The 14,843-nt window shown below is 29.8% G+C and overlaps 2 protein-coding genes across 3 annotated transcripts; both read left to right on the plus strand.

Moving 5' to 3' along the window:
* Positions 1-1,375: 1,375 nt before the first annotated feature.
* Positions 1,376-2,437, plus strand: LOC139429805 (histone-lysine N-methyltransferase SETMAR-like). Its single transcript, XM_071196012.1, has one exon. It carries the CDS (start codon positions 1,376-1,378, stop codon positions 2,435-2,437), a length of 1,062 nt encoding a protein of 353 aa, XP_071052113.1.
* A 7,532-nt stretch (positions 2,438-9,969) lies between these two features.
* Positions 9,970-12,278, plus strand: LOC111417836 (mitochondrial glycine transporter A-like). Of its 2 annotated transcripts, XM_023050228.2 has the most exons (7): positions 9,970-10,159; positions 10,278-10,388; positions 10,744-10,862; positions 10,921-11,008; positions 11,067-11,239; positions 11,667-11,842; positions 11,893-12,278. In XM_023050228.2, exons 2-7 carry the CDS (start codon positions 10,296-10,298, stop codon positions 12,177-12,179), a joined length of 936 nt encoding a protein of 311 aa, XP_022905996.2. In that variant the 5' UTR covers positions 9,970-10,159; positions 10,278-10,295; the 3' UTR covers positions 12,180-12,278. The 2 variants fall into 2 exon arrangements, with proteins under 2 accessions (XP_022905996.2, XP_022905997.2); XM_023050229.2 differs by lacking the exons at positions 9,970-10,159; positions 10,278-10,388 and adding an exon at positions 10,403-10,677.
* The last annotated feature ends 2,565 nt before the right edge of the window (positions 12,279-14,843 follow it).

Below are 14,843 nucleotides of genomic sequence, written 5' to 3' on the forward strand. Positions count from 1 at the left end.
AATGGTTTGTAACATTTTTGCTCCCAGATGCATCAATATGGAGAATTTACAAAAATATGAAAATTAGAAGAGTGTTAAAAAAATCGATATCCGGAGCATCATACAGAAAAACTTTTACAACAAAAGTTGTAGTAAATTGTACCCTTAACACAATGGTCTGTTACATTTTTGCTCCCAGATGCATCAATGTGGAGAATTTTACAAAAATGTGAAAATTAGAAGAGTGTTGAAAAAACGGTATCCGGAGCATAATACAGAAAAACTTTTACAACAAAAGTTGTAGCAAATTGTACCTTTAACATAATGGTTTGTAACATTTTTGCTCCCAGATGCATCAATATGGAGAATTTACAAAAATATGAAAATTAGAAGAGTGTTAAAAAAATCGATATCCGGAGCATCATACAGAAAAACTTTTACAACAAAAGTTGTAGCAAATTGTACCCTTAACACAATGGTTTGTAACATTTTTGCTCCCAGATGCATCAATGTGGAGAAATGTTAAAAAAATCGGTATCCGGAGCATCATACAGAAAAACTTTTTGAATGTAGAATGCAGAAAATATACACTTAAGCGCAAAATTAACGTACCACTCTGAATTTTGGTTTTATTTCGAGAACTATTATATACAGGGTGAGTCAATAGTGCGGGGACGGAAGATAGTGGCTATACTATTGAAAATAAAAGAAATGTTTTTATGCCATCATATATTACCATCAAAGCTGTATCGATTAAAATTATTTTCAGCTATACAGGGTGTTTCACTATTCCAGGACCATACTCAACTTCATTTTTTTAAATGGAACGCTATGTATTTTTTTACATATTCTGATTTGCTGTCTTAAATGCTACGACTGCATATCTTGTTTTTAAATTTTGAATGCAAGGTTGCCAAGTTATTATTTTTTTTGTGAAAAAGTTTGAAAATTCAGGTGGTCACTTAAAATTCGTTATCTGCATTAATATTGAATATTGAAGATTGCAATTTGGGGTGTCGATAAACAAAGCTTGGGTCTTTCGAACACTGTTCATACTATTGGATATCATTGTACAGGGTGTTTAGCAAAAGCGATTAATTTATGCAATGTTTGGAGAACCATAACTTTGTTATTTTAAATGGAACACCCCGTATTTTTCTAAGGTTTCGGATAGCCTTATTAATTATCTTTCATTTTTGTTAAGCATATGGTATCTCTAATACGTGTACTTTTTGAGAAAATTAGACTGCTTTAAAAATGTCGGCATAAACGTTATTTATTAAAAAAAAGTAGGCTTTGAAAAGATTTTTATAGCAATACGAAGTGTCAAACAATTAAGTTTTGATTTCTCTTTGTTTGTTCATAACGTGTTTCCAAAATCTGTTGTTTGATTAAAATGAATTTTAGTCAAGAAGAACTTATTGATATGGTATATTTCTTGGGTGCGGGAGAGCGAAATCCATTTCTTGCCTCTAGACTTTACGCTCAACAATTTCCAGAGCGTAGGCATCCTAGGGTTGAAGCATTTGAAAACCTTCAAGAAAGGTTTGAAAGAACAGGACACGTCAAATACGAAAAAAAAGATCGCGAGAAACGAACCACTCGGGAAGAGAACGAACTTTCTGTATTATTAAAGGTAGTTGAAAACCCGCACACTAGTACACGCAAAATAAGCAATGAGCTTAACGTCAGCCAAACGTCTGTTTCAAGAATCTTACGAAAATATAAATTTCATCCATACCATATTCAATTAGTACAAGAACTTGATGCAACTGATTTCCAGAAAAGGCTAGAATTTTCGGAATGGGCATTAGAAAAAGTTCAACAAGAGTATAATTTTTTTGATTATCTATTATTCAGCGATGAGGCAACGTTTCACAAAAATGGCTACGTTAACCGCCATAACTTTCATTATTATGATACTATCAATCCTCATTTTATACGACCAGTAGACCACCAACATCGATGGTCTGTAAATGTCTGGGCAGGGATAGTAGGATCTTGTTTGATCGGGCCGTATTTTTTCGAGGGAAACGTTAACGGAGAATCTTATTGGAATTTTTTGGAAAATCACCTGCCAGCACTTTTAGGAGATGTTCCACTAAACGTTCGGCAAAGAATGTGGTTTCAGCACGACGGTGCGCCACCTCACTATAGTAGGATAGTTAGAAGACATTTAGACAGAATTTTTGTTGATCGGTGGGTAGGCAGAGGAGGTCCTGTTAGATGGCCACCACGTTCTCCGGATTTGACAAAATTAGATTTTTTTTTGTGGGGATATGTAAAAAGCTTGGTATATGAAGAACCACCAACGACGAAAGCAAATATGATGAATCGTATTCGCGATGCGTTTGAAACAATAAACGTAAACATGTTGCAGAACGTTAATGTTTCATTTCTTAGACGAATTGAAACTTGTGTTCAACAACAAGGAGGCTATATTGAACATTTACTTTAATTTTGTTTTGTTAATGGTTGTTGCTTAATTCTTCATTGTATTTTTTTTAATATTGTGTATTGCACCTATATCTTTTTCGACATAAACTTACTTATATGTTCAAAAATGTTGTTCCATAGCCTACATTTTGTAAATAAATCACGTTTATACTGACATTTTTAAAACAGTCTAATTTTCTCAAAAAGTACACGTATTAGATATATCATATGCTTAACAAAAATAAAAGAGAATTAATAAGGCTATCCGAAACCTTAGAAAAATACGGGGTGTTCCATTTAAAATAACAAAGTTATGGTTCTCCAAACATTGCATAAATTAATCGCTTTTGCTAAACACCCTGTACAATGATATCCAATAGTATGAACAGTGTTCGAAAGACCCAAGCTTTGTTTATCGACACCCCAAATTGTAATCTTCAATATTCAATATTAATGCAGATAACGAATTTTAAGTGACCACCTGAATTTTCAAACTTTTTCACAAAAAAAATAATAACTTGGCAACCTTGCATTCAAAATTTAAAAACAAGATATGCAGTCGTAGCATTTAAGACAGCAAATCAGAATATGTAAAAAAATACATAGCGTTCCATTTAAAAAAATGAAGTTGAGTATGGTCCTGGAATAGTGAAACACCCTGTATAGCTGAAAATAATTTTAATCGATACAGCTTTGATGGTAATATATGATGGCATAAAAACATTTCTTTTATTTTCAATAGTATAGCCACTATCTTCCGTCCCCGCACTATTGACTCACCCTGTATATTTCCTATTCATTAATATCAGTTATAATAATTTGTTCATTATTACGCCTTTTGTATAGGATTTGTCCGTCTTCTTTATTTAATTTAGAAATCATAGTATCTTTTCACGAGAGACTTGTTTTTTAAGTAAATAAGCCTCACTTCTAAAACAAAAGTAGGCATTGTTTTTTAATTGTTTTATCAATTGATAAGATAACTGTCATTCGTGCAATACATAATGGAGCGTGCTAGACGAAATTTAAATCGTGATAAATGTGATCAAATTGTAACTTTGTCCAACGAAGGACAAACAAATCGCGAACTTGGTAGAAGGTTTGGCGTGGCTCATACAACGGTCGGCAGGGTTCTGCAGAGATTTGTAGAGACCAACAATTATGCTAGACAACGTGGCCAAGGCAAGCCACGAGCTAATACAAATGCGGTGGAAGATCGATTTTTGATGCTTCGAGCACTTAGGGAACGAAGTCTCCAAATACAACTAAGCGAGATTCATGGCACTGCTGTTAGTCCAGATACCATAAGAGGAAGACTTCGTACTCAAAATTTACCACCTCGGGCAGCAGCTACTAGTCCCAGATTATCTGCAAACCACCGAAGAAGCAGATTGGCTTATTATGAGCAGGTGTTATTTACGGATAAGTCACGGTTTTGCGTTGTAAGTTCTCATCGTCGTCCAAGAGTGTACAGAAGGCTAAATGAAAGATATTCCACCTAAATTATACCTTAAATTATGTTAACATTCAAGTCCTCGAGTGACCAGCCTGTACTCCAGACCTGAACCCAATCGAGCATCTTTGGGACGTAATGGGACGGAGGATTAGAAGTCAGCATCCACCACCTAACAGCTTAGACAAGCTGCGACAAAGTCTTATTCGCGTATGGGAAGATATCCCTCAAGAAACCATCAGATCTCTAATTGAAAGTATGCCACGGCGATATCAGGCTACAATAACAGCCAGAGGTGCTAACACTAGTTACTGATAACCTAAGTACGGTTCAAAAGAAGTTCTTTGTGTTCGTAACAATAATGATCCTTTTACATGATTTTGTTTATTTTCAGTTTTCGTTTATTTCCTACATAATTCATTTAAGTCAAACTTATTGTTATTATCGAAATAATTCTGTTTATGTATTCTATTCGATTTATTAAATTCATTTGATGAGTTGGATGTAGGCAAAATGGTACCTTTGAAAAATCTAGGTAAGTGTGAGAAAATTAAACAAAACTATGTTACTACTATTGTTTATTTATGTTGAATTCATAATTTTACCTAATTTTTCAGGTCCAACAATTCCATCAAGGGAAGAAGCTGCTGTGGTTAAAGCTTATGTGAGTCGGAAAACACAATACAAGTTTTATACAGGCAGCGAGAGGCCTTCAAAGATACTTATGAACTGTTTGCGTCTGACCATAGGATGCAGCACTGCTGTGTGCGAATCTACATCTACAGGCAATAAAAGGCAGAAAAGAACAAACTCAGTTGATCTCAATGAAGTCCTTCGCATTTTTAACAAAATCGCGAATCGAAGAATTCAGCTGTTTTAAGGAAAGCCTTTTATTTTATTATTATAGTGATTATAATATGTTTGGAGAATTATTATAAAACTGAATAAATTATTATTTACCTATCACCCCCCCCCCCCTCCAAGTTCATGATTCGCTCTGGGCGTTTGCATTTTCTTTTTACAATGACTTTTCTCTTGCCTGGATCGTCTTGGATGCTTGTTTCGTCATAATTAATGATTGCCTCTAGGGAAACATCCTTTAAAGATATTGCTAGTTCACTAAAGTAGGACTCTATTACTTCTGGGGTGACCCCAGCTTTTGCTCTTTTGATATTTTTACATAGGCGGCCCTTTAATTCTTCACTCTGCCTCTTTAGAAAACCTTTTATGCATTTGATCCCAGGCATATTATTTTCAAACCGGGGCTCATTTAGTCCATTTTTATCTAACATTTTTTTAATAATGCATCTTATGTCAAAACTTGTCAGTGAACATCCCCACTCGGCAGCTAGAGCGATACACTCAGTGATTTTCCTTTCTTCATCATTGTTGAACAGTGGAGGACGTCCATATTGGTTCTGCTGTTTATTTTTGACTCTTCTTTGTATGGACGACTTAGGGACACCAAATTTCTTTTCAACTTTACGGTATGACATCTCGTTTTTAACCGCATTGGCAGCCTTGGTAATGTTTTCTTCATTAAAAATTCATTCTTTGATTATCAATACAGCCATTAGGCTGGTTTTATAACCTAATAGGCATAACACAACACCAAGCCACAAATCCCTAACAATAATGGTACACTCAGGGCAATTAAAGTTATTTTGACTAACGAAATAATCAGTTACAGAACTAACCTTCAAATTCTTCTTTAATATGCGAATTCAAGTAGCAGCAGACTAATCTTCTGAGCAACAAAGTAAACAAAAGACAAATAATGCCATTCCCTGCTGTCAAACTTCACTCATCAGGTTGGCCAACCCAAAAAAAGTAAAATATCTCTTTTTGTCCCAAGTTAGATACCTGTCCCAAGTACGGGCTATTGATTGTACCTCACTCACTCAGTCATATTCACAAGTACGATGAAAATCGATTTACCAGATCAGATCAAGTAAAATTTTTATGGCTTTGGAACAATGCAGAACAACTCTAGAACAATCTAGAACAACAATGAAACATTTAAAAACCAAAAAGTGGGAGCTAACTTCCCTCGCTCCACGTTTACACGTTGAAACTTGTACAAGAAATAAAACATGACACATTGTTTCACGAGATTTCACGTATTTCAATCCCTATTTCCACAATGAAATTAAAGTTATCGTGCGATTTTTATTTCATGAGACGAAAATCTCATAAAATATTCTCCTTCTGGATTCGTACTTTTAGACTCCCTAACACCTTTTTACTTCTCTATTTCTTCCATCATATATCTCTCGATTGTGAGAATCGTTTATGAGAAGCCATTTTTGATATGTTACTTTTGATAACATTAATCAGAACGAGATTAACGAGATTTACAATTTCGGTAATATTTGTTTTGAACTGCATTAAGTTAATATACGTGATTGATGTGTTAAAATTATTTATAGAATATGTTTTTTATGTTAATAAGGAATATTTTTAGTTCCTAACATATTTTTCCATCACTTTTTATTCTCGAGTTATATCCGGTTTTTTGTCAAAAACGACAATTTTGGTAATATTTGTTTTTGAACTGCATTAAGTTGGTATACGTGATCGATGTGTAAAAATTATTTATAGAATATGTTTTTTATGCTAATAAGGAACATTTTTAGTTCTTAACATATTTTTCATCACTTTTTATTCTCGAGTTATATCCGGTTTTCTGTCAAAAACGTCAATTATGGTAACATTTGTTTTTGAACTGCTTTCAGTTGGTATACGTGATCGATGTGTTAAAATTATTTATAGAATATGTTTTTTATGTTAATAAGGAACATTTTTAGTTCGTAACATATCTTTCCATCACTTTTTATTCACGAGTTATATCCGGTTTTTTGTCAAAAACGACAATTTTGGTAATATTTGTTTTTGAACTGCATTAAGCTAGTATACGTGATCGATGTGTTAAAATTATTTATAGAATATGTTTTTTATGTTAATAAGGAACATTTTTAGTTCCTAACATATTTTTCCATCACTTTTTATTCTCGAGTTATATCCGGTTTCTGTCAAAAACGTCAATTTCGGTAATATTTGTTTTGAACTGCATTAAGTTGGTATACGTGATCGATGTGTCAAAATTATTTATAGAATATGTTTTTTATGTTAATAAGGAACATTTTTAGTTCCTAACATATTTTTCCATCCCTTTTTATTCTCGAGTTATATCCGGTTTACTGTCAAAAATGTCAATTTTGGTAATATTTGTTTTTGAACTGCTTTAAGTTGGTATAAGTGATCAGATGTGTTAAAATTATTTGTGGAATATATCTTTTATGTTAATAAGGAACATTTTTTGTTTGTGACATATTTTTCCATCACTTTTTATTCTAGAGTTATATCCGGTTTTTTGTCAAAAACGACAATTTTGGTAATATTTGTTTTTGAACTGCATTAAGTTGGTATACGTGATCGATGTGTCAAAATTATTTATAGAATATGTTTTTTATGCTAATAAGGAACATTTTTAGTTCTTAACATATTTTTCCATCACTTTTTATTCTCGAGTTATATCCGGTTTTCTGTCAAAAACGTCAATTTTGGTAATATTTGTTTTTGAACTGCTTTCAGTTGGTATACGTGATCGATGTGTTAAAATTATTTATAGAATATGTTTTTTATGTTAATAAGGAACATTTTTAGTTCCTAACATATTTTTCCATCACTTTTTATTCTCGAGTTATATCCGGTTTTTTGTCAAAAACGACAATTTTGGTAATATTTGTTTTTGAACTGCTTTAAGTTGGTATACGTGATCGATGTGTCAAAATTATTTATAGAATATGTTTTTTATGTTAATAAGGAACATTTTTAGTTCCGAACATATCTTTCCATCACTTTTTATTCTCGAGTTATATCCGGTTTTTTGTCAAAAACGTCAATTTTGGTAATATTTGTTTTTGAACTGCATTAAGTTGGTATACGTGATCGATGTGTTAAAATTATTTATAGAATATGTTTTTTATGTTAATAAGGAACATTTTTAGTTCCAAACATATTTATCCATCCTTTTTTATTCTCGAGTTATATCCGGTTTTTTGTCAAAAACGACAATTTTGGTAATATTTGTTTTTGAACTGCATTAAGCTAGTATACGTGATCGATGTGTTAAAATTATTTATAGAATATGTTTTTTATGTTAATAAGGAACATTTTTAGTTCCTAACATATTTTTCCATCACTTTTTATTCTCGAGTTATATCCGGTTTCTGTCAAAAACGTCAATTTCGGTAATATTTGTTTTGAACTGCATTAAGTTGGTATACGTGATCGATGTGTCAAAATTATTTATAGAATATGTTTTTTATGTTAATAAGGAACATTTTTAGTTCCTAACATATTTTTCCATCCCTTTTTATTCTCGAGTTATATCCGGTTTACTGTCAAAAATGTCAATTTTGGTAATATTTGTTTTTGAACTGCTTTAAGTTGGTATAAATGATCAGATGTGTTAAAATTATTTGTGGAATATATCTTTTATGTTAATAAGGAACATTTTTTGTTTGTGACATATTTTTCCATCACTTTTTATTCTAGAGTTATATCCGGTTTTTTGTCAAAAACGACAATTTTGGTAATATTTGTTTTTGAACTGCATTAAGTTGGTATACGTGATCGATGTGTCAAAATTATTTATAGAATATGTTTTTTATGCTAATAAGGAACATTTTTAGTTCTTAACATATTTTTCCATCACTTTTTATTCTCGAGTTATATCCGGTTTTCTGTCAAAAACGTCAATTTTGGTAATATTTGTTTTTGAACTGCTTTCAGTTGGTATACGTGATCGATGTGTTAAAATTATTTATAGAATATGTTTTTTATGTTAATAAGGAACATTTTTAGTTCCTAACATATTTTTCCATCACTTTTTATTCTCGAGTTATATCCGGTTTTTTGTCAAAAACGACAATTTTGGTAATATTTGTTTTTGAACTGCTTTAAGTTGGTATACGTGATCGATGTGTCAAAATTATTTATAGAATATGTTTTTTATGTTAATAAGGAACATTTTTAGTTCCGAACATATCTTTCCATCACTTTTTATTCTCGAGTTATATCCGGTTTTTTGTCAAAAACGTCAATTTTGGTAATATTTGTTTTTGAACTGCATTAAGTTGGTATACGTGATCGATGTGTTAAAATTATTTATAGAATATGTTTTTTATGTTAATAAGGAACATTTTTAGTTCCAAACATATTTATCCATCCTTTTTTATTCTCGAGTTATATCCGGTTTACTGTCAAAAACGTCAATTTTGGTAATATTTGTTTTTGAACTGCATTAAGCTAGTATACGTGATCGATGTGTTAAAATTATTTATAGAATATGTTTTTTATGTTAATAAGGAACATTTTTAGTTCCTAACATATTTTTCCATCACTTTTTATTCTCGAGTTATATCCGGTTTTCTGTCAAAAACGTCAATTTTGGTAATAATTGTTTTTGAACTGCATTAAGTAGACTGATATTTTCAGATTCTTTTCTTTCATTCATCAGATTTTTGATTATCTTCCATGCTTGCAATTCCCTTGATCCTCCCTAACACCTTTTTACTTCTCTATTTCTTCCAGCATATATCCCTCGATTGTGAGAATCGTTTATGAGAAGCCATTTTTGATATGTTACTTTTGATAACATTAGTCAGAACGAGATTAGCGAAGACACAACTAACAATTATTTATAATCAAAGGTCATAGAAGAACTTTATGAAGTTCATTCGCATATTTCCAATGTGCATTGATCATAACCCGAGTAAATATTTAAATGTATTTGTGACTATTTAATTAGTGTCAATTGGCAACATTATCTTTGTTAAATACCATTTCATTTCATTTCTAATTGAGCTGACCGCATTAAACACGATTAAAACGTTATCAATTAATAAACAATAAATGTTGTTACTTGCGAAAGATTAAACTGGACCCCAGCAAAGCCTATAATAACAACAAATGTCATCGTTATCGACGTTTATGACCTTTAAAACGTCGTTTCATGTAATAAAACGTAGTTAATTTTCATGTCACAATTTATTTTTGATGTTTTCATTCGAATTATGACGTATGTATTTTAAATTTACAAATACCTATATTCATTTAAAAAAAATGAATTTTACCTGAGTACAACCCTGTCTTATTTTTACAAATTTTTACTTTACTTAATTTTTACGTTTATTTCCGTTTAAATTACGTTTTAATAATATTTACGCTTCAAAAACAGCAAAAAAATCTTAAAATAGCTTCAAAAAGTGAAAAACAACTCCAAAGGTAAGTCCAAATATAATTAAGTGAGGTTAGGTTTAATTTTTTTTATTGTTTGTTAATTAAAATTGATGCGTTATGTAATAATAAATAAGTAAGTTAATTAGATTTGGTTTCGTTTTAGGTTCAAATCGAATTTTAGATGAAAAATGATCAAAAATTGGGTGAAAAAGTCGCCCCTGAGGAAGTATCCGAGAAGAGTAAAGAGCTTAGCAACAAGAAATGGTTGGAAAATGTGAGTGTTTTCGATTATTTATGTTGGGGGTTATCGAAATTGCAAAAAGTTATCACGAAATAATAAATAAGTGTTAAATTATGTCTTTGTGGTGGTCTGATTAATCTTTGGCGGGGTCTCCAGTTGCTGATAGCGCTTTTATTTTTATTTCTCGGGGCTATATAAACGCGAGATCTTCATGAAAATTACATCAGAAATTACTTTGAGTTCTATTACGATTCAGTATTAATAAAAGTTGTATTCTAACCTAAAAAAAAATTTAATTATTGTAATAATGGAACAAAAAATGGTAAGAATTAATTTAGATTAATCTAAATTTAAGTTTTGATGATAATTTTGATTTAATTTGTTGCAGTACCCAGTTTTAAAAGCTTTTTTAGCCGGATCATTATCAGGAACTTGTTCTACGGTTTTATTTCAACCCCTGGATCTTGTTAAAACACGTTTACAAAACCCAGCTACTAATTATATTAAGTAAGATGATTTTTTTTAATCATTTATGTAAAAATTAACTTAATTTTGCTACTTATAGTGGAAGAAACGGAGTTGGAATGGTTACAATTTTCACAAATATCATTCAAAAAGAACAAATTAAAGGACTATGGAAAGGAATGACACCTGTAAGTGATTAAAAACGATATAAACAATACAAATTTAATAACTTAATTTCAATTTTAGTCTCTTTCGAGATGCGTACCTGGTGTAGGCCTCTATTTCTGCACCCTGGATGTTTTAAAAACGAATTTCTTCAGTGATACAACCCCCAGGCCTTTGGAATCGATTGGTTTAGGCGTCGTTTCGAGATGTATTAGCGGAATTATTATGATTCCAATGACTGTAATTAAAACCAGGTGAGTTTAGGTTATGTTTAAAAAAAATTTTATTATTAATTAATTAAAACGAATCAAACACATAAACTTACCGCTTTTTTTTAATTGAAACATCCTAAAATATTTAATTTCTTTTATTATATTTAATTAATAATTAATAACAAATTTAATAATTTAAACTCAAATTTGACACATTTCTTTGTTGTGATTGATTAAAAAAAATAATACCAACTTTAAAAAATTAAATTCACAAATTTTAATTTATTTATTTATTTACTTTTTTGATTTAAATTTGGTTAATATAATTATGATTAAATATTAATAACAAATTTAATTTTTTATCTTAATTATCTCACATTAATACATTATAATTAATTTAAATAAAAGGATACCAACATAAAAAAATTAAATTAAAAAAATTTAATTAATTAATTCTTTTCTAATTTAGATTTGAAAGTGGCGTTTACGGCTATCAAAGTGTAAATCAAGCGATTAAAGAGATTTATCGAACTGAAGGTTTAAAAGGAATGACTTGTGGTTTGGTTCCAACTTTAATTCGAGATGCTCCTTACTCTGGGTTGTATTTAATGTTCTACACAGAATGCAAGAAATTAGTACCAAAAGGTAACTTTAACAATAATTACTTTAACCAGTTTCTTATTATGTAATTTTAGATCTTTATAATTCTCCATATACATCTCCAGTACATTTTACATGTGGATTAACAGCAGGGATTTTATCCTCAATTGTAACTCAACCAGCTGATGTTTTAAAAACGAAAATGCAACTGTATCCGCACAAATTCAGCGGGATTTGGTCCGTTATTGTTTATGTTAATACAAAATATGGAGTGAGAGGTTATTTTAAAGGTGTTGTACCAAGAATGTTAAGAAGAACTTTGGTTACTGCAATGGCTTGGACTGTTTATGAGAGATTAACGAACACGTTTGGGTTGAAATAATTCTTATGATAGTGAATGGAGCTATATTTATTTGTAAATATTGTAATAATTATTGTGATATAAGTATTATCTAAATTAAATTATTTATTTATGTTAAAATTTTAATTTTTTCATTACAACCTAATCTTAACAAAATCATTTTCGATTTATTTGTGGAAATTAAGAATGATTTATATGCTAAGTAAAAGTTTGAAATGTTTTCTTAATCATAAAAAAATTCAATTTTGGTAATATTTGTTTTTGAACTGCATTAAGTTGGTATACGTGATAGATGTGTAAAAATTATTTATAGAATATGTTTTCTATGTTAATAAGGAACATTTTTAGTTCCTAACATATTTTTCCATCACTTTTTATTCTCGAGCTATATCCGATTTTCTATCAAATACCTAAAATTTTGGTAACATTTGTCTTTTAACTGCATTAAGTTAGTATAAGTGACCGTTGTGTTAAAATTATTTATAGAATATGTTTTTTATGTTAATAAGGAACATTTTTTGCTTCTAACATATTCTTCCATCACTTCTTATTCTCGAGTTATATCCGGTTTCTGTCAAAAACGACAATTTTGGTAATATTTGTTTTGAACTGCATTAAGTTGGTATACGTGATCGATATGTTAAAATTGTTTATGGAATATGTTTTTTATGTTAATAAGGAACATTTTTAGTTAACAACATATTTTTTCATAACTTTTTATTCTCGAGTTATATCCGGTTTTCTGTCAAAGACGTCAATTTTGGTAATATTTATCTTTTAACTGCATTAAGTTAGTATAAGTGATCGATGAGTTAAAATTATTTATAGAATATGTTTTTTATATTAATAAGGAACATTTTTAGTTCTTAACATATTTTTCCATCCCTTTTTATTCCCGACTTATATCCGATTTTGTGTCAAAAACGTCAATTTTGGTAATATTTGTTTTTGAACTGCATTAAGTTGGTATACGTGATCGATGTGTTAAAATTATTTATAGAATATGTTTTTTATGTCAATAAGGAACATTTTTAGTTCCTAACATATTTTTCCATCACTTTTTATTCTCGAGTTATATCCGGTTTTCTGTCAAAAACGTCAATTTTGGTAATATTTGTTTTTGAACTGCATTAAGTTGGTATAAATGATCAGATGTGTTAAAATTATTTGTGGAATATATCGTTTATGTTAATAAGGAACATTTTTGGTTTCTAACATATTTTTCCATCACTTATTATTCTCGAGTTATATCCGGTTTTTTGTCAAAAACGTCAATTTTGGTAATATTTGTTTTTAAACTGCATTAAGATGGTATAAATAATCAGATGTGTTAAAATTATTTGTGGAATATGTTTTTTTATGTTAATAAGCAACATTTTTTGCTTCTAACATATTCTTCCATTCCTTTTTATTTTCGAGTTATATCCGATTTTCTGCCAAAAACGTCAATTTTGGTAATATTTGTCTTTGAACTGCATTAAGTTAGTATAAGTGATCGATGTGTTAAAATTATTCATAGAATATGTTTTTTATGTTAATAAGTAACATTTTTAGTTGCTAACATATTTTTCCATCACTTTTTATTCTCGAGTTATATCCGGTTTTCTGTCAAAAACGTCAATTTTGGTAATATTTGTTTTTGAACTGCATTAAGTTGGTATAAATGATTAGATGTGTTAAAATTATTTGTGGAATATATCTTTTATGTTAATAAAGAACATTTTTGGTTCCTAACATATTTTTCTATCACTTTTTATTCTCGAGTTATATCTGGTTTTTTGTCAAAAACGTCAATTTTGGTAATATTTGTTTTTGAACTGCATTAAGTTGGTATATGTGATCGATGTGTTAAAATTATTTATAGAATTTGTTTTTTATGTTAATAAGGAACATTTTTAGTTCTTTTATTCTAGAGTTATATCCGGTTTTCTGTCAAAAACGTCAATTTTGGTAATATTTGTGTTTGAACTGCATTAAGTTAGTATAAGTGATCGATGCGTTAAAATTGTTTGTGGAATATGGTTTTTATGGTAATAAGGAAAATTTTTTGTTTCTAACATATTCTTCCATCACTTTTTATTCTCGAGTTATATCCGGTTTTCAGTCAAAAACGTCAATTTTGGTAATAATTGTTTTTGAACTGCATTAAGTTGGTATAAACGATCAGATGTGTTAAAATTATTTGTGGAATATATCTTTTATGTTAATAAGGAACATTTTTGGTTCCTAATATATTTTTCCATCACTTTTTATTCTCGAGTTATATCCGGTTTTTTGTCAAAAACGTCAATTTTGGTAATATTTGTCTTTGAACTGCATTAAGTTAGTATAAGTGATCGATGCGTTAAAATTGTTTGTGGAATATGTTTTTTATGTTAATAAGGAACATTTTTTGCTTGTAACATATTCTTCCATACCTTTTTATTCTCCAGTTATATCCGGTTTTCTGTCAAAAACGTCAATTTTGGTAATAATTGTTATTGAACTGCATTACGTTGGTATAAATGATCACATGTGTTAAAATTATTTGTGGAATATATCTTTTATGTTAATAAGGAATATTTCTTGTTTCTAACATATTCTTCCATACTTTTTATTCTCGAGTTATATCTGCTTTTCTGTAAAAAAAAACGTGAATTTTAGAAATATTTGCTTTTTAACTAGATAAGTTGAAGTAGATAAGTA

Source organism: Onthophagus taurus, chromosome 5 (genome assembly GCF_036711975.1).
Source record: "Onthophagus taurus isolate NC chromosome 5, IU_Otau_3.0, whole genome shotgun sequence".
NCBI classification, from domain to species: Eukaryota; Metazoa; Arthropoda; class Insecta; order Coleoptera; family Scarabaeidae; genus Onthophagus; species Onthophagus taurus.

Coding starts and splice junctions, on each gene's coding strand:
- LOC111417836 (XM_023050228.2), top strand. CDS start 10,296: ATGAAAAATGATCAAAAATTGGGTGAAAAAGTCGCCCCTGAGGAAGTA. Junction 10,389..10,743: donor ACAAGAAATGGTTGGAAAAT/GTGAGTGTTTTC, acceptor AATTTGTTGCAG/TACCCAGTTTTAAAAGCTTT. Junction 11,009..11,066: donor TATGGAAAGGAATGACACCT/GTAAGTGATTAA, acceptor TTTCAATTTTAG/TCTCTTTCGAGATGCGTACC.
- LOC139429805 (XM_071196012.1), top strand. CDS start 1,376: ATGAATTTTAGTCAAGAAGAACTTATTGATATGGTATATTTCTTGGGT.